This window comes from Podarcis vaucheri, assembly GCF_965113315.1.
Source record: "Podarcis vaucheri genome assembly, chromosome: 6".
In the NCBI taxonomy this organism is placed as follows: Eukaryota; Metazoa; Chordata; class Lepidosauria; order Squamata; family Lacertidae; genus Podarcis; species Podarcis vaucheri.
In genome coordinates, this window is record NC_138764.1 from 83,428,868 (window position 1) to 83,454,941 (window position 26,074).

Sequence of the window (26,074 nt, forward strand, 5' to 3'; positions counted from 1 at the left end):
CAATCTGGAAAACAAACTCTAGACGGGTGTTGTTTGATTTTCTCAGTAACTCAAACCTCATGTTTTGTAGGTGGGGGTTTTTGTGTGTGGCTCTTTATGTTTAGAAGATACAGTAATCCAATCTTGGAAACCTTGGTGAGAGTCTTTCTCTCTCCTGCCCAACAATACAAACAGTCATTCAACTTTTACAATCTGAACAAAATGTACAATATCTTTTAAAAAAATACAAACTGTACTGAACAGGATCTGTTACCAGCATTGGCAGAAACCCCATCAGGACCAGCAACTGAATGTCATAGTCTTTCTTCAAACGTGACACAATGCCCTGTTTCTTGAAAGCAACCACAGAGTGATTTAGTCTTTAAACGAAGAAAACAGATAACTGTGAAAAATGTTGAAATATTCAAGTTCCCGGCTAAGAAATAAATGCAGACATTAGCACCATTGCTGAGAGATAGTCACATAACCATTATTTCTCAAACTCTGCTCACAGAAAACTCCCAACCAGCAGTCTACAAGAAATAGGTTGTAGATTAGGTTAGCTTCTGATTTTGTGATACTATTTAAACTCCTATTTTAAATAAGTTTCTTTTTTTAGGATTTGCATAGCCCGTCTGATCTCTATCCCACATCTCAAACTGGTGCCCAGTTTATATGTAATATGGACCTATTAGTGAAACACCAGTGTAGGCATCCAATGCACAGCCTGTCACATTTAAATGCACCTGCTGTTGTGCTGCCCTGTATGCCCATAGTATTAGTATGGCAGTGGGGCAAATTTCTTCCTCCTCACCCCTGATAGGGCCAGTGCTACCATTAGGCAAAGTGGGGCAGTTGCACACAATGGATGCTGGGGGTAATGTCTTGAGCCAGCCCCACCTGCTGTATATGGCTGTGCTAATATGTGGGTTTTGGGTGACGCACACAGTAAGTGGGTTGAAACGACAGGGTGCATATGAAATCTTCCCATGGATAAACTGCTTCACCATCCGAGATGGTTACGGGTGCAAGTTATTTCAGCAGAGCTTTTATTTCTCCATCTCTCAACATGCAAGGACCCCAAGCCGAGGTTCTGAGGAGGTTGGGATAGATATAAGAAAGCACTTTGTGAAATGAGTCAATTGCAGAGTCCATCGTTGCAGCATTCAGTGATGGCCACTGGCTTATAGAACTTTTGAATAAAGGGGGAGGTTAGAAAAACAAATGATGCTTCCCTTATTAGAAGCACGATGCCTCTGGATGCTGGGGAAAATCTGTGAGCTTCCTATGATATAAGGTTAGCCACAATTTAAAACAGAATACTGGGCAGAAACTGGGTTGGAGAAGCTTTCCTCCTGCTCCTTTCCCTTGGTAAACTCACTTTTTAGCTTTAAATTGGAACAAACAACAATCCCTGGATTGCCATTGCCGTTTGTTCCAGTCCAGCACTAAATATCGGGTTTCCCCAGCGAAAGTCAGCTGGGCAAAATGGAGGTGTGGATAAACGCTCAGTTCCTTGAATGAGAATATAATTTTCATCAATGGAATTCATTTCAAAGTAGACGTGTTTACCACCTAGCTGCCATGCTTGAGGGTAGAGGTTATGAAATAGAATGGGTAGCATTAGGAACCCTCTCAATACTTAATGCTTTGTCTAAAGAAATACTGACGTCTTTAAAACAAAAAACAAAAACCTTTGCAGTTGAGATGGTGACAAATGAATAGCTTCACTTGAACATACTCCAGATCCAATAAGAGATCCTCACTCCCCCTCATGCCACTCACATACTGGGCTAGATGAATGATCATTGATCATTTTAAGGACATTCTCCCTTTGGTACAGGGAGATCAAGTTAAAGCAGGTTGGACCTGGCAAGAACCCAAATGATGGAGGCCCCTCACAATGTGCCGCTACTTATATGACCACCTGCTAGAAGGCAACCTTCTTGCCCATCCCGTAAGGGGAATATAAGAAACTGCCTTAATACTGCATCAGATGTGCGTGCAATGATTCACAGTGCTTCTAGAGCACCGAGGGCTGCACCCAGTGCTAGTCATATGCAGAGTAGACTCACAAGAATGAATGGACCTGACTAACACATTCATTAATTTCAGTGGGGCTAATCTAAGTAGAACTTAGTTGGATACAACCGTAGGACTGCCATTGTGTGTTCAAGAGTGTCCCTGAAGAGGAACTTTGTTCAAAACAGGTTGGTCTTTTATCTTTTGATCTGTGTGCCTCCCTCCTTCCTTCTCTACAAAGGCAGGGAGTGACAGCATAGTGTTCCTACAGCACCATATGGAGAAGTTCATGTGCTTCCTTCTGCTAGTCTCTAGGCTTACAGGAAGCCACCTAAGGGCCAGACTTGATGGTACATTAGCTTCATATTTGTGTCCTTCAGTGCAGGTTTAATGCAATTATTTAGCACAATCCCTAGCACAGAGGGCCTCTGTGTGGGAGTGGGAAGGTATTAACCCTTTGTCTTCCAGTTAGGATCAAGTTTCCTGTGTCAGCAGTTTGCTCCCCTTTTGCTTCAAGGGGGGAGCATTTCCCCATTGCAGATTAGCTGGGGGATCAGGCAGAACCATGGCCTCTCCCAGGGACTGAATCCAGATCAGGTGTCCCATGCATTTATGGACACAGATATGGAGCTACCTTGGTCCTAAGCAGGTGGTGCATTCAGCCTGCCCCCCCCCCCGGTTCTTTCATACAAAGCGCATTCTGCACTCACAGTGCTTGAGAACAACAACTGTCAGAAAACTGTCCTGAACTTTGTAGCAATGAATGCACTGGAGGAGAAGATAGTGAATATAGGGTGTTCTCTTCCTGGATGCACCCATGCAATACCTGTTGATTTCTGAACTGAGTGTTCCTTATGCTTGTATCAATCAACGCTGCCATGAAGAATTCCAGTCCAGGTTTTGTACACATGTATAATACGGAAATGGGGGAAAGTCTTAGCTAAAACCAAAGTGTTTCTCATAGCTGGCAGTATTGCTTAGAATGGTCCCTGAACCAGACCTTTGCATCGAGTAGATAGATATAATGGCCAAGAACCGATTTTCTTTGCCCCAGCTTTTAAATAGCAGGTTTTTCATTATTCCCAAAGCAAATAATCCTATAGATAGGTCTGTCTCCTCTGCAGTTTCTTCCTGAACTGAACCGCATATTGGAAATTGTAACCCAATGTGACCCCATCTATGGGAAGGCACTTTGCTACATACGTACAGCTGCTAAATATCCACAGAGAATACAGTAACGGCAAATGTACACCTTAAACTGTAGCGGGAAAATGTTGTTCTTCCAGGGGCGGAATGAGATATGGGATTATAGCAGCTTTTAAGATTTAGTAACCTCCCCACCCCGCAAAAATAAAACAAGATCCTGGTATCATCACATTGGAGTCTGCATGATATAAGTTAGTTGTACTTTGGGTTTGACATAGCTAATGCTGGTTGCCTTGCAGCTTAGTTTCCAAGAGGCTGATGTCTTCAGCTAATTCCGTGACTTTTGCCTGGCAGTCCAACAAGTTATCTTTGAGTACAGTTATTTCCTGAGAGTGGGCAGCTAAGGTTGCGTTCATATGGTCCATGTAGCCCCACATACTTCCTGCGTTATTTTCCAGCTCACTTTTGATGTGGTCCAGGCTTCCCGTTACCATGCCCAGTCTGCCACACATGTCCTCCACCTGGGCCACACGGTCATCAAACTGGAGCACTTCCTTCTGCAGGCCATGAGCCACACTCTTGCAGTTGCTCAAATCACTGATGATTCTGGACTTGAGCCTTTCAAGGTCTCCTTTCAGGTTGAGGACTCGCTTGTTGCTGAACAGAAGCTGGGAGCCTTGGTTGTTGATCTTCTCTTGAATGGAGTGGACCTCATCTTCTATCTTGCGCTCGCGCTCATCCAGAGAGGAGTTGACGTGGAGCACCGTGTCCGAGTACTGAGAAACAGAATCCTTCAGCCCAGTTAAGGACTTGCTCATGGTGTTCAGGTTGATCTTCAAGAGAGTGATCTCACCTTGCAAGGACTCAGCTGCTTCCTCTTCAATCCGCCTCTGGATTTCCAGGATAGTAGCATTAAGTTTCCGAAGCAGGTCAGAGTTGCTGTCCATTCTGAGCAGTAAATCCTGGTTCTTGCTTTGGCAGTCCTCAATTTCTGTGCGAAAAATCTCTACGTCTTTGGAGGTGGCCATGCAACCCAGTGAGCATGTGCTTTCTAAGGTAGTCAGCCGACTCTGGAGTACTTCCAACTTCTCATCTGTTCCCTTTCTTATAATAGCAAGCTCCCCTTCCAAGAGGGGCATTACAGCTCCATCTATGGCCACTGTGGAGCTGACATTGTTCACATCTCCTACAATGGTTATAAATCTTTCCTCCAAGGTTCGCATTTTGTCCTCAAACAATGTCCTTGTGCCATCCAGCTCTGACCCCAACAGACCTCTCATGTTGTCCTCTACACTGGAGCAACAACTTCCCATTTCCCTCTCTGTAAAATTCAGCCTGGCTTCAAAGTCCTCAAAGCGCCCTTCAACTATGTTCCCCAAGGTAACAGTGGAAAGTTCATTGTCCAACCTGGAGTGTAGATTCTTCTGAGACTCAGAAATACTGTGCAAGCCCTTCTCTAGGATATCCATCCGTTTGGTGAGGTAGTTTAAGTTGCTACAGCAGCTTTCCACAACGGTCAGCCCTTGGATCTGGGTTTCCAGCTGGGAGATCTCCTTCTTGATTTCCAGCTCTTTTCCATCCAGGGTCTGCTGAAGACGGAGATTGGCAGCTTTCTCTTCCTCACATTGTTGCTGGACTTCCTTGATCCGGTAATCGCATGTGCTCTGAATGTTCACCAGCTTCTTCTCAAAGCCATCCAGCAGCTCCACCCGCAAATTGCTAAGCCTACTGTCCACATATTCTTCTAGCATATCAATGGAGGTGAGAGGAGAAGGCCGGGCTGACTCCAGCAAGTGTTTGATCTGTCCATCGTGGTCCAGCACCATGCCATGCACCTCGTCCAGCAAGTTAGTCTTGGTTTTCAGTGAATCACTCATCTCAGACACTTTGCTTAGGATCTCACCCACTGGTGGATAAGGGGAGAGGTCTGCTTTGTCTGCGGCATCCACAATCCCATCAGGAATGACTCCAAACCCCATGGTTGAATCAGGCACACTTGGGCTGTTCATCAGCGATCCAATCATCTTACTGGTGTCCTCCTGGATGGCAAGCCGCAAATGGTCCCCCAGGCCATTCACCATGTTGTGTAGGGTGTCATAGGACTGTGAGAGACGTCTGATTTCATCCTCTAGCCGATCAAGTCGGTCTCCAAACACACTAGGCATTTTTCGACCTATAAACAAGAAGAAGCAAACCTCAGTTATAATCAGGGGCACAATTTCCCTATCCGAGGGCATGTTCAAGTGGCGGCTGCCTAGACTTTCCAGTTCATCACAAATGAAGAAAGTTACTTACAAAATGCTTATAAACCTATTGGAATCAAACTGGACCCACACTTAGTGTGGAAAGCACATGTATGAACAGCTATGCTGGATCACATCAGTGGCCCATCAGGTCCAACATCCTCTTCTCACAGTGGCCAACAAGATCATAGAATCATAGAATCATAGAGTTGGAAGAGACCACAAGGGCCATCGAGTCCAACCCCCTGCCAAGCAGGAAACACCATCAGAGCACTCCTGACATATGGTTGTCAAGCCTCTGCTTAAAGACCTCCAAAGAAGGAGACTCCACCACACTCCTTGGCAGCAAATTCCACTGTCAAACAGCTCTTACTGTCAGGAAGTTCTTCCTAATGTTTAGGTGGAATCTTCTTTCTTGTAGTTTGGATCCATTGCTCCGTGTCCGCTTCTCTGGAGCAGCAGAAAACAACCTTTCTCCCTCCTCTATGTGACATCCTTTTATATATGTGAACATGGCTATCATATCACCCCTTAACCTCCTCTTCTCCAGGCTAAACATGCCCAGCTCCCTTAGCCGTTCCTCATAAGGCATCGTTTCTAGGCCTTGTGGGAAACCTGCAAGTAGCAGCTGAGCACAAGAGCGCACTCCCTCCTGCAGTTTCTAGCAACTGGCATTCAGAAGCATCACTGCCTCCAACCATGGTGGCACCCCATAGCCATCATAGCTAGTAGCAAGTTTTGCACAACATCCACACAGTATTGTCCTCCTCAAATGCTTCTGCCTGGCTGGAATGGGTCCTTGAACTGCAATCCTGCTTGCCTGGATGGAGAATAAAGGTAATCTGACTTCTCCATTTGAAATGTAGCCTACTGTAGAAAAATATGCACCACCTCCATCAATATGCTCACTGACTCCAGTCGCCCAGCCCATCATTGGAATTTAGCCCCAGTAAGGTTATTATTGAGGGAATATGAACCTTGGGCTCAAAAAGGTTCCTGTGATGGCCTGGGACTCAGGGTCGGACTCGGAGCCAGAGGAGTCCCAGTCCACACTGGATCCTTGGCCTCAGGCGGCAGCTGAGCCTACTGGGGTCTGATTCTGAAGAGCCCCAGTCTGCACAGGTTCCCCTGCAACAAGCACCAGCTGGGCTGAGTCAGGGGCCTGAGCCTCCCCTGGCTCCAGGTGCAGGGATTACCTCGTTGCCTTCAGCTGGGCAGTCACTTACAGCTGCTCCACTACCAGTTGGGTAAGGAGAGGCTGAGGCGGCCCCTGGGTCTAGTAACCCACCAAACTCTCCCGAGCTGCAGAGACTCAGGTCTGGGAGAAGGAGAGACCTGAGTACTCGCAGGAGGAGTGCTCGCCTGCGGGTGAGACAAGGAGGTGAGTCACCGGGGGATCAGGACCGGCCATTACCCCGACAGAGATAAAAGGCTGCTGGAGCAAAGTTGTTGTTTGCCAGAACCTGCCTTTGATCCTGTATCTGACCTCGTGTCCTGCCTTGGCCCTGTCAGACTGATCCTGTTTCCTGCCTCGTGTCCTGCCTTGGCCCTGTCAGACTGACTTCTCATGAAACCCTTGGATTTGGGACAGGACCTGGACCGCATTACTTGGGTTACCCCCCAGCCCAGCACAGTTCCCCAGTCCTGCCAGAAAGTGACATCTGGAGAAGGATTAGGGTAGAAGGATCAGCAAGGGCCTGATTCACATTGTACAGCAGCAGGACTTTTTTCAAGCAGAACTCAATTCTGCCATTCTAAGAGAGCAAGAGAGGTGTTCATGGTGAGTTCCAGCACCTCTGCTAGAAAAACAGCATTGCCCTGCAGGGACCTTCTTGACGGGTGAGAAGTGTTCTTTATCTGCATCTTTAGCCCATGAGCTTCCTGAGTTAGCCATGCCATTGGATTCTGTGAATGGAACTCAACAGACAATCCTAAATGAAGCCGCGACTCACCGTAGTGGTTCTTTTTTGGTCCTGGAAATGAGTCCGCATGAATTTTGGGGTGAGGGGGAACTCTAGGACCTGGGAACATCTTCTGAGTAGGAGGCAACTTGGGACTGGGGTGCTGGGGAAGAAGTCCTGGCTGGTCAGTGGGACTGTCATGACATCCTTCTCCCATGAGGCCTGGGCAGCACCTCCACACAATCTCAGTCACTGTCTTGTAGCCAATCTTGTACCTGGGTCTGAAGAACGTGCGGTACCTGAAGGAAAGAAGGCAAGATTAAGAGCTGTACCTCTGCGTCCCAGCTTCCATAATGTGTAGGTCAAGGAAATCTTGGCAGCACTCACACACAATTTGCATCAGTGATAGGTAACACATGCATAAAGTGTGCACACCTGGTAATTTATATGTATAGAGCAAATTTAGAAATAATTACCGTAATTTGTATAGGAAAATGATATCTCTCCTCACATGGAAGTATCAGATAAGCCTGCTGGATCAGATCAAAGGCCCAGCATTATATTATGAGAAATTGTTTGTATATTAGGAGAAATTTAAACTAAAATGCTGGTGAATTTTCAGGAGGGTTTTTTTTTTTTAAAGAAAAAAAAATGCAACCTGATGTGGAAATGTGGAGGACTGAACTTAAGGATGGAGAAATGAGAAACTGAGATAAGCTGAAACTGATGGATGCACTCATCCCTATCTATTGCTGATCTCTTATCAAACCCTCTATGATTCTCTGCAGGGGAAATGTATCTGCCTCTCCACTCTAAGCCGCGCATGATATTAAATCTTAAAAGTGCTGTCTTTTAGCACTAGAGGGCAGCAGCTGCCCAGCAGTTGTATGTCCTGCCTGTACTATCACTCTTCTGATCCTTTGCCCAGGGAATATGGTAATGATAATCTTTTGCATTTATAGTGGAGAATCTCAAGACACTCTAAGAGGTAGTACTTAATCATCTGGGATTCATAAGCCAGAGGTTGGAGAAAGCAGCTTAAAGAGAAATATATAATCCCCAGATAAAAAGATATACAGGTACATAGATATGTCTTTAAATGCAGGGATTGTGTGTGTATGTGTGTTTAATATTTTATTGATTTTGAATTATTGATTTTGTCTTTTGAACTCAAATGCACAGCTACATAGGTGCATGTAGCTTGCCCATAAAGCCTAACACATTTTACACTGCTTAGGGAAAGGAATGTGATCTACAAAGGCAGAATGAATTTTTATTATTTTGGTCACAGACCAGTTCCAGCCCACATATAATATCAAGGAAGTCATAAAACACGATAGGGATACATTTGAATTTGCAATTAGGTATAACAGGGACAATACAGATATAGCAACAGTTAAAAATATATATAAATCAAAACTTAGTCACTAACATATAACCTAAAATTATCATTTAAGGCCTTAATCATTATGATAACACAGCTTGTTCCAAGTTTTATGGCAATTGCACAGAATTTGGCTTCCCTTAACATGATCTCAGGATCCTTGTCCTCTACCAGGGATTTTAGACATTGAAGTTTGGATTCACTGGAGATTTACAAAGGCAGAAATGACACTTACAGTCCAATATGAAACCCCACTGAGCTCAGGCATCAGGCAACATTAATCAGCACTCCAGAGCCATTTTGGTCTTTAAGTTGCATTGACTATTCAAAAGTTGCAGGCCAGCTTTCAAGGGCCAATCTAATGATCAGAACTTAAAATTTGCAACAGCAGCAAATAAATGAGTTAGGGTTGTTTGGGGTTTTAGTCCTACTCATGTACACATTTTTTTTAAAATAAAATAAAATAAAATGAAGTATTTTAAAATGCAGTGGGCATCCACAATCATGTACTGTAGTGGACATTACAGTGAAAGCATCCAAGTGCATCACCTGATGAGTGTAATAACAAGCGATGAGCTTTGTCTTTGAAACAGCTATCACTGATCAAAGCAGAGCTTTTCATCTCATGTAACATGACTTCAAAACACTGTCATATTTTCCTGTGAAGGCAGCTCATGCGCTCCGCTACCAGACCTTGAGTGATAGATCACCAGGTGTCATGACACTGCCAGAGACATCCTAAGCATGTTTGCTGAGAAGCCCCATTGCTTTCAGTGAGCGTTACCTGCCAATAAATCAGTTTAGGATCACCACATTTATGATTTATATTCATGTGAGAATCGGCCCTTGAAGATGCATAGATTGTAACATTCGTGGACCTGTGTATGCATGTTGCATATATACTGAGGGACTGGTTCTCCCGACCCCAAAAGTGCTTGTGATATATGATTGGAACCAATTACATCTGGTTCTGATATGCCAAGAACACATGGAAGTGTCACCAACCTCAGAAGTTTTTTTAGGGGGGTTGCAGCCTGAGCAGGTTGTTACCTGTGGAAGCCCCTAAACTGTGGAATTTCCTCCATCTGGTACCTTCATTGTGCAGTTTTTGCTGTCAGCTGAACATGCACCTGTTTATTCAGCCCTTTGACCCCAAGATGCATATTTTTAGGACCAACACTCTGTTGTTCAGCTTGCAAATTGTTTTAGCCGATTTTGATATTGTATCCTTACGTTGTTTTAACCTGCCCTGGAACCTTAAGGCGCAAAGAGCAGGTAAGAAATCTAAAGTAATACAGTGGTACCTCGGGTTAAGTACTTAATTTGTTCTGGAGGTCCGTACTTAACCTGAAACTGTTCTTAACCTGAAGCACCACTTTAGCTAATGGGGCCTCCCGCTGCCGCCGCGCCGCCAGAGCACGATTTCTGTTCTCATCCTGAAGGAAAGTTCTTAACTTGAAGCACTATTTCTGGGTTAGTGGAGTCTGTAACCTGAAGCGTATGTAACCTGAAGTGTATGTAACCCGAGGTACCACTGTAATAATAATAATGTGAGCTGAACACAAAACGAATCAGCTGTGCGGTTCCTTGACAAGATCCCTTGAGCCAGATTATATGGCGCTCCTTGTTGTCACACATGCATATTTCATGCTATTAAGCTAATTTTTTACATATCTGTAAGGCTAATGGTAATCCTCTAGAAAATGCTGTGGATTAGGTTGGATGTAGCCCTGATCGGATGCACAACATTTCATTCTTTTCAGGAATTAAGTGGTGCTGGTTCATGATGGAAATATGACCACTTTGTCACACACTCATAGGCATCACGGCTTGGCTTAACCCACTACATCTCAGTGCTGATTTTGTCACAAGAATTACCGCCCCGCCCCACCCCCCATCTGATGACTTTAAAAGGGGATTATTAGACCAATTTGTGAGAGGGGTGGGATAAGGCTATTAATGGCCACTATTCATCCAGAATCAGAGGCACCAAACCACTGTCTGAAGACAAGTCACTGGAGAACATATGAGAGAGTGCTGTTGGACCCATGTCCTGCTTTTGGGTTTCCCATACAGTGGAACCTTGGTTCCTGAACTTAATCCATTCCGGGAGTCTGTTCGATTCCTGAAACAGTTTGGGAACTAAGGCGCAGCTTCTGATTGGCTGCAGCAGCTTCCTGCAGCCAATCAGAAGCTGCGGAAGCCGGGTGTTCGGCTTCCAAAGAACATTTGAAAACCAGAACAATTACTTCCGGTTTTTGGGAGCCAGAACATTCGAGGTTCCGCTGTATTTTTAAAAATTAGTTTTATTTATTAAATTTGGATACCGCCCTATACCCGTAGATCTCAGGGCAGTTCACAACATAAAATCACAACAGAAAAACCAGAAAATACATAATAAAAACAAAAAGACAACCCAAGAGACTCCTGTTCCACAGCACATTTAGAAGGGTATCAGATGTCAATCAGCCCAATGCCTGGTTAAAGAGGAACATTTTCGCCTGGTGCACTAAGGTGTATACTGAAGGCACCAGCTGAACCTCCCTGGGAGAGCATTCCACCAATGGGGAGCCACTGCAGAAAAAGCCTGGTCTTGTGTTGCTGCCTTCCAGACCTCTTGTGGAAGAGGCATATGAAGAAAGCCCCCAGGTAATGATCTCAGGGTCCAGGTAGATTCATGTGGAGAGAGGTGGTCCTTGAGGTATTGCAGTCCTGAGCTGTTTAATGCTTTATAGGTCAAAACCAGCTCTTTGAATTGGGTCTGGAAACTAACTGGCAGCCAGTGCAGTTGGGCCAGGACCGGTGTAATATGCTCAAACCATCTTGCACCAGTGAGCAACCTGGTTCTACACTAGCTGAAGTTTCTGAACTGTCTTCAGAGGCAGCCCTACATATAGGCATCTGTTGTCAAACAGGTTTGTTGGCTTAATAGACAGTCCTTCCACCTGATCCAGCAGGGCCCTTCTTATGTAATGTTCCTATGATAACTGTTTGCGGTGATGTGCTTAGGACTGGATGAGTCGTTGTTATTTTTCCGGTGAGCCACTGGACATTGGAAGAGGCTCCTTCTCTGGCAGCCCTCTTTTGGGAAGCTGCCACAGAACTCCAGGCTGTACCAGAACCTGCCGTAAATGTCTGTTTGTTCTCTCTGTCATTGATTGAGATGAGTGGGATTGGAGAGTGCAGGCCTTTACAGATTATGGCTCCCTGTAGAAGCCTCCAAGTTACAGCGGTAGTTTAAAAAAGAAAACAGCTCTGGTGCGCATAAACCCGCTTGGAAATCTTGCTGAGTCCAGAGAAAGCTGCCCAGCTGAGCCACTGTCAACAACAACATTGGCGCGAGCCATCGGCTTGGCTCTCTGCAGACATCTGTGCCACTGCCCGCCCACCTCTCTTTCTCTTGGCAGGGAGTCAGGCTTGTAAAGAGAGCAGAACCTTTTGCGGGTTAAAGGGGGAAGGCAGTTGGCATAGAGGTGCCTCGGCCGTGCCATGTTGCCCTTAAGTGCTGCTTTCACTTAGAAAGGAGGCTGCTTCTTTTCAGGAAAAAAAAAGTCCTTTCAAAGTGCAAAAAACTCCACTCCACATGTCAGCAACAGGAAGTATTTATTGCAGCTGGATAAACAGTTACCAGTGGCCCTGGTGGCTGGAAAAAGCTACATCTCTTTCTCAGTCTTCCAAGCTATGTAGAAAGTTCAACTGGCAGGACTCGCTTGGTTCGAAAAAACATCCTTTTAAAAAATGCCCTGTGCTTGTTATGAAAGGGTGGAGATGGTGGTGCCATGGTAGTAGGACTTTGGAGCAGGAGCCCAGGATCCCACTCAGGAGAATGAGCAAGAGGGCTCCAATGCAGCAAGGCTGGCTTGAAGTAAGTGAACATGTTCCCTTTTAGAGAGACTCACTTCTCTGTAAGACTCCAGAGTCTAAAATTACCTAACTGGCCAGGGTGGAAAGACTGCCATTTCCTTCTTCAGTGGCTTAATTCATTGGATGTATTATAGACAAACTTCTACCCCCAAAAGGTGGGATATAAATAACAGTAATTATTATAATAATAGCCAAATGGTTAGGAAGCATGCCATATGTACATATAACTGCCCAACCAGAGGTGGCACCGATGGGTAACTAGAAGTGTTTAACTTGGCTTGGATCTGCTTTTCTCAATCAGCTCCCTCCATCTTTAACACAACCAGGCAAAAACTATCTTGTCCCAAACTCTCCCTAAGAAAAAAAAGGCAAAGGACCCCTGACAGTTAAGTCCAGTTAGGAACGACTCTGGGTTGCGGCGCTCATCTCGCTTTACTGGCCGAGGGAGCCGACGTTTGTCACAGACAGTTTTTCCGGGTCATGTGGCCAGCATGACTAAGCCACTTCTAGCGAAACCAGAAAAGCCGTTTACCTTCCCGCCGGAGCTGTACCTATTTATCTACTTGCACTTTTTGGCGTGCTTTCAAACTCCTAGGTTGGCAGGAGCTGGGACCGAGCAATGGGAGCTCACCCCGTCACGGGGATTTGAACTGACAACCTTCTGATCAGCAAGCCCTAGGCTCAGTGGTTTAGACCACAGTGCCACCCAAATCCCACAAACTCTCCCTAGACACTTTGAAAGCCATTTGGAGCTTGGTAAGTCCCTATCAGAGCTTTGCATGTTTTACCCCTATCTCAGTCCTGCTAATGAAATGCATCTGTTAGAAGCCTGGCCTTAAACAAATTTGCTTGGAAGTACCATAAGTCCCACCAAGTTCCAAGGGACTTATTCCTAAGCAAGTGTGTATAGGATTGCAGCCTTAAATATGCAGCACTGAGTTGATACATTCACGTTCATAGCTCTGTTTGCCATTCCTTTGTCTGGAAATATACAATCGGGAAGTGCCTTTCTGCATATGGAAGACATTGCTTGCTCACTGAAGGACTGTATTCCACCTGATGATAAAAATGGTGAAGCTAACTCCTAAGATGTTCTCCTAACTGTGTTTTCTCTTGCGCAAGCACAATAACTGCTATTGAACCCACCTCTGATAGCACTGCCTGAACTCTCTTGTGCGAGTGTTTGTGGAATGGTGCTGACGGCTATTTTCCTTCCACTCACGGTGCTTTGGACCTACTCCACAGCATGCGAAGGATTTATGCTATATTTGGGTGAACTTCCAAGAAATACACGGTCATGCTGAGCTGTTTTTGGACTCTTGGCTAGCATGGGCCTTTTGCTGGAAACAGGCAAGCATAAGAACCCTTCCAAGTTTTAAGCTTGCGCGATACAAGAGCACTTCTGTCACTTAAATATATGACATGGGAAATCAAAACTCCCAATGGGAGCATGGGAAGCTGCTGCCTGGTTTGCCCTAAATAAAGCATCACATACCACAAGCAGCAAGTGTCAGCTGTCTGTCTCTGTTCAATGGTTTTCCATTGCAAGCTCTAAAGCCACTCAATCAATCTTGTCAACTACAATGAGCATGGCGCATAGGCAGTTCTTAAGCACTGAATGATGAGAATTCCACTCCCAAGGTTCCCCAAGTCCACGCTTAGCAATTAGTTTACTAGATTTAACTTCTGTGACATCATAGCAGCTAAACCAATGGTGCCTAGAAAGGTTACATGTGGCACATTTGCTCAACAGGGGCCCCTTGTGGCAGCAAAGAAACAATGGTCAGACAGGCAGAGAACATAAGGGGAGGAGATTTGATAGGAAAATGGAAAAAAAATGTTCATGCGTGTCGGACATCTGCTGCTACTTATTATGACATTTAATCCACAGGAGTTGCTATGGAGGCAACTGCTTCCTCTGACCATGTCAGAAGATGCTAATAGTCCTCTGTGCTACAACTGCAACCCAACGTTTACTTACAGGACTTTCCCAGGACACTTGGGTCCCCAGCTGCACTTGTGATATTCGGCTTTCACGTAGCTCTCTGCTCCATCCTGAAGGGTGCAAGTTACATTCCTCTGCACCACATATGCACAGTAGCTCCTGCATTTGAAACAAAGCAAGATTTGGTCAAACATCTGATTGCTGGATCTGGTTCCCAAACCCCTTCCAAAAACTGCAGGCCAGGCATTGCCTGCAATTGCCCACTTATTTGCCGGGGTGATCTCTCCTTGGGTGAAATAGCTAAAGGGCTCTCTGGGAATAACCAGTTCACTGATGCCATACCACTAACTCAAAGAAAGGGAAGAGAATGGGTGATATTCAACTAACTTTTACTCAGAGGGGACCAACTGAAATCAATGAGCATGACTAAATTAGGTCCAATAATTTATCATCTATAGACTTAGCTGACTACCACACCACGGAAAAAAGAAATAATGTTTGTTCTTCTTATTGGCTGAGTTGCATTGAAAGTCACACCCAGCTGCAGAAGCATGGGGCTAAATCATCTTTTGGCTTTTTATGGTTCTATGCTTAAGCAATCAAAGGCAGGATAGATTCTGCATGAAAGGTCACAGTGAGGGAAGACTGCAGGTGTATAGTGCTGGACAGATGGAGACTTGAGACAGGATTTCAAACCAGCGTTCCTGGATGCAAACAGAAAACATATGGGATATGATGAGAAATTCAGGATGCGGTGAGTAAAAGATGGCAAAACTGCAAAGGAGGATTAAGGACACAGGGCTGTAGCAGATGGTACTATGAGAGGAGAAAGAATTCAGGGATAAAGGGAAAAGATGGTGATAGTAGGTCCCTGTGACATGGCAGATGGGAAGAGATGAAGCTCAGGATGCTGAGAGTGGAGATATTATTCAGAGGAAGGTGTAAGATCTCACTGGAAATGTCAAATGTAGTAGTTTTGTTTCTAGTAGGCAATGATGTAAGAATAAGGGACAGGTCTCCTGTTTGAGATCTCATCATTTGAAAGGAAATGCTAATACAGTCCTTATCAGACCTGATACATAGTGCATCTGACACCTGAGGATTTGAAATACAGGAAATCTGAAATGTGAGGGTTTGACATACAATGTTATCTTCTGAAATCCATTGCAATCCTAGTTAGGAATACTGGAGCAACCGCTGTAACAATTTGCCAGTGGAATGCCATGTGTTTGCAATTTGATAATAACGAAACTCAGTTTAAAAAGAAAAAAAGTAAAGGAAAATTGGCATGCATAGCAAAGGACAAGGAAAAAAAATCCTGAACATCTCTTCGGCATTAGAAAGTGCTGCAAATCTTTAGTGGATTTATTGGGGAATATTGAGTGCGGGAAGTTAGCTAAAAGTTTATATATATAAAAAATGCCAGCGGGGTTCATCCACTGTTGCCAAAATAGATGGGCCTTTTATGAGATCCACTAAGGCAGTTCTTACACACTTATACAAACCTGCATCCACCAAATGGAAAAAATATACTCCCAAATCCAAAGTCCACACAATAGATTTGAAGCTTAGAGGTTGAACTCTTAAGATACACATATAAAATGAGTCTGGGTGAGATTTTCCCCTCCTGACATTTTTTCCAACTCCAGTCCATTTAAAATTGGTCCCAGCATTTCTTACAAAAGTGTAAGTTACAGGCTTCACCAAAGAAATGTGGTGGGCTTCATATAATGACGCCATTGCAAAGAAAGATGCCCACTATGAGTGGGATAGTGGAGGCTGCTGTACTGGGGACAAAAGGATGCTGATTGAAGACAGGAAAAGAATGGAACAAGGGCATCCCCATCTCCATTAAGAGTCTTACTGTTTAGGGTTTCAGCAAACCGGCTATTCCCTTCTGCAGGATAAACATTGTACAGTGGTACTTCGGGTTACAGACACTTCAGGTTACAGACGTTTCAGGTTACAGACTCCGCTAACCCAGAAATAGTACCTTGGGTTAAGAATTTTGCTTCAGGATGAGAACAGAAATTTTCCTCCGGTGGTATGGTGGCAGCGGGAGGCCCCATTAGCTAAAGTGGTACCTCAGGTTAAGAACAGTTTCAGGTTAAGAACAGACCTCCAGAACGAATTAAGTTCTTAACCCGAGGTACCACTGTATTCTACTCACTCCAATTTTCTGCTTCCCCCCACCCCACAACAGACATCAACAAAATTGACTGCATTTTCACCATACATTTGGAGCAAATGGCTTCCTCCACAGAATCCAGGGAACCCAAGTGTGTTAACTGTAGCTGTGTTAGGGCTAAACAGCTGTCCCTGGGAATCCTTCGGAGAAGTCATGTGCTTAAAATGTGCTTTAAGCCACTGTGGTTACTGAACATGCTCAGTCCTCATTGAGCTAGTTTGGGGAGAAAGATTTTGCTCCGTGTGTGTGTGTGGAGAGAGAGAGAGTTTGGGTTTGGGTTTGGGTTTTCTTAACTCCTGCAAACCTTGGGGTGTCTTAACACTGTCAATACTGCCTGCTTTCTCCTCAGTGACCTCATTGTGGCTCCATGTCTGTCAGCGCTCACCACCTGAGCTTGCTGTTAGAGGGAGTGATAGAATAGACAGATGGAACGAACAATCTTCACATCTGCTCACTGCCACAATGAAGGCTCACTCATGCTTTTTATCTCTCCACAAATCAACTCATTACACTGCAAGTATAAAAGTTTCCAAGGAGAGAGAGAGAGAGAGAGAGAGAGAGAGAGAGAGAGAGAGGTTTAGGTTCTCATGCTGCATACACTGACTGAGCCTGGACTTTTCATTTTATGTAGTCCAAGCACTTTTCAGCTGAAACAGCAGTTCATCAGACTGGAGGGAGAATGAGAGCGAATGAGCACATGCCTTGAGTGGCTGGGCTCAACAGGTGACAAATAGCTCCAGTCAACTATACAATCCACAGCCAGGCTCAGAGGGAGCATCTTTGTCTTCCCCACCCACGGGAAAGATGGGACACTGAGTAGAAGACGACATGATGGGGATGGTTACAGGATGCAGCAGGGCACTCAGGGGCCCTTTTAGTGTGGGTGTGCATACTAGGCATGAATGCCCCAAAACAAAACACAAATACCATCTGTCGAGAAGGAAGAGTGTGTCGATGCATTCCACTTCACACAAGGGATGGCTGGAGCTGGGATCACTTGCATTTTAAAGGAGAAAATGCCAAAACGTGCATGGGCAGCACATGTGCTATTTTTATTTAGTTATTTAGTTATCCCTATAATGTATAAGCTGCCACGTACAGTGTAATAAAAACAAACCAATTTACAATTGCATCCATGTCCAAGTACACTCCAGATGCAGCTGGAAAACAGCTCCCATCACAACCCAGCCAGATGGGCAGGGTATTAATAGAAATTATTATACATTATTATGGCTATTAGCCATGCTGGCTTGAGCTGATAGGAGCTGGAATCCAGTAACTTCTGGGGTGTCCCAGGATCCCCATCCCAGCTGTAGGAAGTAGCCCTTAGTTATGGCAGGCAGCAGATGACCTCATGTGTCCCAGGGTAAAAGAAGACTTTCAGGGAACACAAGAGCAGCCCTGTCTTGATCAGACCACTGGTCACCAACAGAATTCTTCCCCAAAGCCCCCAAGCAGTGCAGAAAGACAGGAGCCCACCTCCACTGTCTTACCTCACTCCAACCAAAGTGACTGGTATTATTTGCTAAGAACATAAGGAGAGACTGGCAGATCAGACCAAAGACCTGCCTAGTCCGGCATGCCTAAGAGATGCTCACAAGCAGGACATGAACCATCCCAAAGCACTTTGCTGCCTGGAACAAAGATATCATGCATTCTGTTCCACATACAAAAACGGATCAGACGGATCGGGCTGCACCTGAGATCAGCAGGTTAGTTTAAGGGGTTCAAGTTAGGGCAGGTTAGGTGGCATACACAGTCTGCCCTGTCACAGAAATTATATTTTTTCAAAATTAAGTATGTTATAGTACAGTAGCATCCTACACCAGTTTATGTAGTTTGCCATATAAGCGGTAAGGGTCATGCTGGACTCACTATGATTCCCTCATAGGTAAAAGAGCAGTGCAGACCCAGGGACTGGCTGGGGCACATGATGGTTCAGCAGACCAGTTACAGCTGACCCCTATGAAAGCCCCATGCATGTGGGTGCGCGCGCGCACACACACACACACACAGAGAGAGAGAGAGAGAGAGAGAGAGAGAGAGAGAACCTATAGTCCACCAGAGCATGTAGACAGGGCTGGAAAATATCAGGTTTTCAACATCTTGAAAAGAAAGGAGCACTGGTCTCGGTCCTGGTCCCACAAAGCACCAGCATGAAGCCCCCTTGTTGGCACCCAAGGCAGGGGCGGAGGAAGGGGGTGCGGTGGGTGCAGGCCACCCTGGGTGTCACCGCTGAGGGGCAGGGTGATAAAATACCAGGCGGCACTCACCGCGGGGCCTGCAGCACTCCTGAGCCATGCATCTCTCCTGGGAGAGGCGCAGTGGCTTGGGTGTGTGCAGGCTCCACACTGCCCAAACGGCCTGCCTGCTACCTCTCCCCCAGCTGTAGGGCGGCTGAGTGGGAGGAGGCAGGCAGACTCCTGAGGCCCAGTGGTGTGCCCTGTCCCTACGGGCAGCTCGCCCTGTCCTCACCCCACCCCTATGGGCAGCTTGCCCTGCCCCTGGGCGTGCTGCCCCAGACACCCCAGTGGCTTCCTCCGCCACTGACCCAGCATGCATTGGGCAGAGGAAGGAGCATTGACCCCTGCCCCATGAGGCACCAGGGTGAAGCCCCCGCCACTGCCCTCACCGCCTGTACCCGATATACTGCCAGGTCAAGACACCATTGCGGTCCAGCCCTCAAACCAGTGGTGGACGATGTAGTGATACATTGCCCAGGCTTACATGTAGACAGTGGGCTTTCAGTGCAGGCTGTTCCTTCCACATGGCATTAAAGGTATGGCCAGTTTGCTCACCTCACATCCTTCACATGTTCCTTCATTTCACTCCCACTCTTCTAACATGAGATATATAAGTAATTGAACTGAGGAGTGGAGACCAAAGAGTAGGAGAACCCCACACTCCACAATGTTAAGTTCTCAGAGATGCAAAAGAAAGTAGTGGCAACCTTCAGTATGCCAGGGGTCTGAAGCTAAACCAGGCTTGGAAGTTATGCTAGGTAAAGCTGGATTTGTTGACCTGGGTAAATTATGCAAATCAAGTCCATTTGCATATATTTGCTTCATAACTTTAAGTTAAGGTTCTTTAAATCATGGCATGCAAGGTATGGCCAGTTTGCCCACCTCACATCCTTCTACACAGCTCCTTGAGAGCTTCTTGGTTTTTCTAAACCCCACAGTGGGAATGCCGAATACCCACACAACCCCTGATTGTTCTGTATGCTGCACCATGGTGAATCCAGCCCTGGGGTGAATGTATTCCGTAAAGCACCATGCATGCTGATGGTGTAACAACAAACCACGTAATCAACAGCAGTACACTTGGATATGCTAGGAGCCGTACTCCATCAACAATTGGAGGACCACAGGCTCCCTGCCCTGGGTCTATGACCTCAGTGAGTTGCTGATGGTCAGAGCAGATAATACTGGCATATATAGACCACGGATGTGTAACACACCTACAAATGTCCAATCCCCTTGCAACAATATCCTATTCTTCTACTCAAGAAGAGCTCTGCTCTTTGTCCTCCACTTGACTAATGGACATCAAATTTCATCCAACTTGGCCCTGCTTTCTCCTTGTTGGTACTGCTACTTTGGCTGTGTATATTACATTGTGTAGGAAGGGGAGAGTCGGGTAAGGTGAGCACACAAAGCTCATATCATTCATTGGCCTGTCTGGCCATTTTGTCTGCTTTGATGGTTTCTGCAAAGGTCAGCTTCTCCTCAGTTGTGGCTGGGGATAGCCAGCTGTTTCTTTTCTTATAGAAAGTCATGCTTACTTGAAACCATGGACTTAATATTCCAATCCTTTGCACACTTACTGCAATGAGACTTACTTCCACAAAAGCATGCTTGGGATTGTTGCAGTCTAAGTGTGACACTTTTTGTGGCGAGACACTCTGAGCCTTTAGGAGGTTAGCTGTTACAGCAGGAGACAAGATGTGATGCTTACCAGCAGACTTGATGTACAGCTGGAAATTGAATATGAACACAAGAATAATATTATGATAGTTGGGTAGGACAGAGGGAGGGCATGGATTCCAGTGGATACCCTCATGCAGTTCCCAGCCCTACCCACGGCTTACACGCCTACAGTCTGCTCATATCCCATTTGCTGTTGCTTTTTATGCCACACAGTAACTTCAGCAGCATTATCTATATCTATTGTCTGCTGCAGTTTGAAATACAATGTAAACTTCTCAGTGTTGAAAGGATCAGGGAGGAAGTCATGGTGTCGTGGTCCAGGGTCACAAGAGGTTGAAGATGTGTTTCCATATCTGCAGCGCGGTTCCTGTCTTCAGCATCATAGAGCCAATTAATAAAAATTAATGGGGAGCCTTTTAGGCACGATATGCTCTGGACCTAAGTAGTCAGGAACACTGAAAACACAAGGTGCTTCTGTTTCAAGAGAACGGTGGGCAAGTCCTGTTATGCATAATGGAACTTCAAGGAAAGCACAGCTTAAGTCATTCTGAAAGATCTGAGAGCACTCCAAATTATTTGCCCACATATGTGCACAGAAAATAGTAGATCTAGTTGAAAAGCAACACATGGAGATCTGACCCCATTGTTGCAATGCATCCCCAATTATTATTGTTGTATACTTGCAAAATGATGATATGATCAGGGCTTCTTCTTTTTCAGCCGGAACTTGCCAGAACTCAGTTCCAGCACCTCTCAGGTGGGTGCCATTGCCATTATAAGAGAACAAGGGAGGTGTTCATGGTGAGTTCCAGCACCACTTTTTCCATAAAAATAGCAGTGAGTATAATCTTAGGCTGTATACTCTCAGAAGGGATGTGGTTGTTGACCGTCATGAATGGACCCTGCATTTCCGAATTTGCCGCTACACCACTGGGAGGAAGTGCGCTCTCAGTGACCACTACTGCAGTCTAATGGACAGACTCAAAATCAGAAGTCTCAGGGTGAAATCTCATTCCTGTTCTTATCAAGCCCCAGCAGTGAGATGGGCCACTCCAAAGGCATACTCCCTCTCTCATCCACCCCCCGCCATCCACACATAACAACCCCCACAACTTCCATCCATCCATGCTCAAGACTTAAGAAAAGCTCTGCTGCATCAGACCTATGTCAGCATCCCATTTCCCACAGTGCCCAAGCAGATACTTCCAGGAAACCCACAGCTTCCCCCCCCAACCCTTGCAGTTGCCAGCAGCAACTGGTGTCCATTGACATGCTGCCTCTGCACACGGGTATTCATTGATTAGCCTATCCTCCATGGCTTTCTCTAATCCCCCTTTAAGCCATATAAGCTACCACCATATCTCAGGGCAGGAAATTCCATAAATTAATTCTGTGCAGTTTGCCTAACTTGGTGAATGCCTTGCCATTGGGTGACCCCACATTCTATGTACTATGGGGGAGGGAGGGAGGGAGGGAGGGAGGGAGGGAGGGAGGGAGGGGAGAGGAAGAGAGGAAGGCAAGAAGCAGCCCTCTTCCAAACCACAATTTCATATCCTTCAAAGAACTTACTGCCCGGCCTCTTAGGCAAATCCATACCTCTCAGCCGCCATCCCAGGATGTTCATTGGACATTTAAGGAGGGCAGGGGGTTATCACCTGACTCCATTTCAGACCCTTTGTGACTATGGGTCAGAACTACCAGCACTTCTGCCAAGCTTTCTACACAATGAGCAGCAATTGCTATAAATTATTACATGGACTTACATGCCAGCGATAATGTACAGTGCCTTTTTTGTCTGTAGAAAGCCCCAGGTTCAGTTCCTAGCATTGCCAGGTTTCTGTCTGAAACCTGGGAGAAGCACCATTGCAATAATACTGAGCAAATGGACTGATGGTCAGCATAAGGCAGCTTTCTGTGAGCACACAGCTGGCAGCCTTGGGATGCGATGGGATCTCCTTTGCCAGAGATATTTAAGTAGAAGCTGGATGTCCACCTGTCAGGGATGTTGAGGTCACATCCACGCCATACATTTAGAAATCATTTAAAGCACATGACTCCCCCAGAAAGAATCATAGGATCTGTAGTCTGTTAAGAGTGCAGCTGGGAATTATAGTTCTCTGGAGGGGAAGGTCAAACTACAGTTCCCAAGATTCTTAGTGGGAAACCATGTGCTTTAAATGTATGTTGGGGATGTGACCTTTGCACGCCTCATCACAGATCCTAAATGATCTGGAGGCTAAATGATCTCCAAAGTCTCTTCCAGGCTGATGATTCTGTGAAACCCCTTTGATTTGCTTTTTTAAAAAAGCATGCGTGCGACTGTCCTGTCCAGATATAGATAATGCTGCTGAAGTTACTGTGTGGCATAAAAAGCAGCAGCAGCAAATGCTCCCAAAATAAACGACCACTTGCAATTTAATCTTGACTATATCTACCAGTAGGTTATTAAGCTAGGCTGGAAATCTCTCCCCACTCCTTATTCCTTCTGATTCCACTCAGCCCTGAAAGTGCTCTCAGTTCCCCATTAAATGAGAAGCATAATGTTGTACCTCACATAGTTTCAAGGAGGAAAACAACGAAGTTTTGAAGCACTTTCCAGTTTAAAATGGCCAAATCAGTGATAAATATGAACAACTGAATTGAACTGGTCCTCCATCTATGACTTCACTCAGCTAACCTTATAGTACCGTATTTTTCGCACTATTGGACGCACCGGTCCATGGGACGCACCTAGATTTGGGGGGGGGGGAATAAAGGCTGCGCCTCTCCCGCTGTCTTCCGAGTTTGCGGGGCTGGCGACGGGGAGGAGCAGGCTTCTCCCCCCGCCAGCCTTCTAGCCAAGTTGGAGGACAGCGGGAAGGGCGCGCTGCGCCTCTCCCGCTGTCTCCCGAGTTTGCGGGGCTGGCGACGGGGAGGAGCAGGCTCCCCCCCCCGCCAGCCTTCTAACCAAGTCGGGGGACAGCGGGAAGGGCGCGCTGCGCCCCTGCCGCTGTCTCCCGAGTTTGCGGGGCTGGCGACGGGGAGGAGCAGGCTTCTCCCCCCGCCAGCCTTCTAACCAAGTCGGGGGACAGCGGGAAGGGCGCGCTGCGCCTCTCCTGCTGTCCCCCGAGCTTGTGGGGCTGGCGGTGGGGCTCTCCTGAAGCCTGGAGAGCGAGAGGGAGGGGTCAGTGCGCACCGACCCCTCTCGCTCTCCAGGCTTCAGCGAAAGCCTGCATTCGCACCATAGGACGCACACACATTTCCCCTTCATTTTTGGAGGGGGAAAAGTGTGTCGTATAGTGCGAAAAATACGGTAACTGTAAGGCCAGAATCACCAACCTTTGGGGGCACTGCAAACCAGAGAAATAGTTGTGGGTGCCACAGATACACTGAAACCAAGCACAGCCGATTCTATTTGCTATGCTATAATGCTGCTTTCATGCCTTATTTCATCAGGAGAGGGAGTGGCAGAAGGGGACCTCATGAGAACTGGGGAAAGCTCTCAGGGCCCATGGGTGCCCATGGGCACCACGTTGGTGACTTCTGCTTAAACAATCAATGGGACCTTCCTTCAGGACTAGGGCTGAGTACACACTATACAGCTTAAAGCACATTTGAAACACGTTTTCCCCCTTCCAAGAATTCTGAGCACTGTAAGGGGGAGGGGACGCCAGGAAACAAATGCATTCTTCTCTTGGAATTATCTTGTTCCCATATCTAACAAAGTAAGTCCAATTCAGGGTTTGCTGCTCCCCTGGATTTGACCGCCTGGATCCCCTCCGCCTTTGGCAGAGAGATCTGATCCCGGCTAAATGCCCCCTCCAACGCGCTCGCTCCTCCTCCAGCACTGTGCAAACTTTGCCTGGCTCCACCCAGCTAGGAGATGAATTCAGACCGAGGAATTCTGAGAGAGAGAGAGGTCCTTAGCCAGTCAGGCAAAAGGTTACGGGGCAGCGCTGGCTGGAGAAACCATCCTTCCCCACCTGCGGCTTGCAGTTAGACGCCAAAGTGCTCGGCCCGGTGTTTTCACGGCGTCCAGACGGAAAATCTCCCTTTGCTGCCGGTATGTGTGCGAGAGAGGAAGCGAAAAACCATCGGCGATGGATGCATGGGTGGAAGGGCGTGGCTGGGGAGAGAGAAACATCTCCTTCTGTCCTGCAATCTGCATCCTTCCTTTTCTTTGCAAAAGAAGCTCTCCTGCGCAGAAAGCAAAGCAGTGCAAAGCACACTCTCCAGAAAAGGGGCACCCTCCCCGCCATTCAATGCAGTATCTCCCCGCCGACCCACCCCTTCCCTGAGCATTCCAGAATGCTAAAATCCATATGAATTTTTGGCAGATCCGCTTTTCGTGGAAGAAAGAATGGAAAGGGGTGTGTGAGGGAGAGGGGGAAAGGCAACGGTATATACGCGACTGACCAGAAGAAAAAAGCATTTCGATCGAGTCTCTACACCCAGAGGCAGAAACAACCAACTTCCATCATTTGTCCCACATCGCTGTGCCTTAAAGTGAGGAGTGGGAGGTCGTATCCAACTAAGTTAGAGCAAATCTACTGAAATTAATAGGTCTATATTAGTCATGCCCATTATTTTCAGTGCTCTACTCTCAGCAAGGCTAACGTTGGACATATCTCATGATATCTATTTATATCGGCATGCATATGTCTGTTTCTATCTATCTATGCGCACATCTGTGCATACACGCCCAGACGTATATCCCTCCAAGGAATTGCCCCGTGGGTGAAACTGCCACAAACCGGGTGCGATTGGCCAGTAACGCCACTGTGCTAGGGACTTCCCTCGGATAAAGAGACCCTCGCCATCCTTTTTCCTCACCCGGGTCTTTTTTGAGAAGAAGAAAAGAGAGAGGAACGGAAGGAAGGAGGGAGAGAGCGCGAGGAAGCTCGGTGAGCCGAAGGAGCGAGGAAGGAGGCGCAGCGCTTACTTGTGCTTCCCCATGGGCTTTCCCGGCGTGAGCTGGGGGCTCGATCCTGAGGTGTAGAGGTTGTATCGGTTGCCGTAAGGGATGGGCACGGGGTGGCGGTAATAGGTCCCTTTGGCATCGGCGAGGCCAAGCAGGGCGCACAGCAGCGAGATGGACGCGCCAGAGAAAGCTCCCGCCGAGAATCGCCTTGCCCTGTTCATGTTCTCCCGGGAGAGCAAGGGAGATGCGCGGCTCCGACGAACTCTTCCCCTTTTCCCCCCTCACCGAGGATCCGCCGAAGGAGGTTTGGCTGGAGCCAGTTTGCTCTTCGCTTTCCAAAGTGGGGAAAAACCTGGAGGGGGGAACCCTACAGGGGAGAAGATGAGCTGCGCTTTGCTCCTTTACGCAAAGTTCTTCATCCAGTTTTCTAAGGCGCGCGGGGAAAAGATCCTCTCCCCAAACCTAGACTGGCCAAGCGAAGGCGACGATCTCCGTCCGCTGTTGCTGGAGCTCCGCGCTCGCCAGCCAAGTCTCTCTTTTTGTACCTTTCCTCGCTCTTCGGCTCGCTCTAGT

General features: G+C 46.7%; 1 protein-coding gene across 1 annotated transcript; it reads right to left on the reverse strand.

Annotated features, from left to right (window-relative positions):
• Nucleotides 1-183: 183 nt before the first annotated feature.
• EMILIN3 (elastin microfibril interfacer 3) lies at nt 184-26,074 on the reverse strand. The gene is made up of 4 exons (XM_082225393.1): nt 25,523-26,074; nt 14,521-14,643; nt 7,343-7,590; nt 184-5,320 (listed from the first exon to the last, which is right to left on the reverse strand). Exons 1-4 carry the CDS (start codon nt 25,720-25,722, stop codon nt 3,426-3,428), a joined length of 2,466 nt encoding a protein of 821 aa, XP_082081519.1. The 5' UTR covers nt 25,723-26,074; the 3' UTR covers nt 184-3,425.

What these genes read in the sequence shown, in the direction of transcription:
- EMILIN3 (XM_082225393.1), bottom strand. Translation starts at nt 25,722, where the DNA reads ATGAACAGGGCAAGGCGATTCTCGGCGGGAGCTTTCTCTGGCGCGTCC. An exon ending in AAGCCCATGGGGAAGCACAA is followed by an intron (nt 14,644 to 25,522) that starts GTAAGCGCTGCG and finishes TTTCAAATGCAG; the next exon opens with GAGCTACTGTGCATATGTGG. An exon ending in AAGTGTCCTGGGAAAGTCCT is followed by an intron (nt 7,591 to 14,520) that starts GTAAGTAAACGT and finishes TCTTTCCTTCAG; the next exon opens with GTACCGCACGTTCTTCAGAC.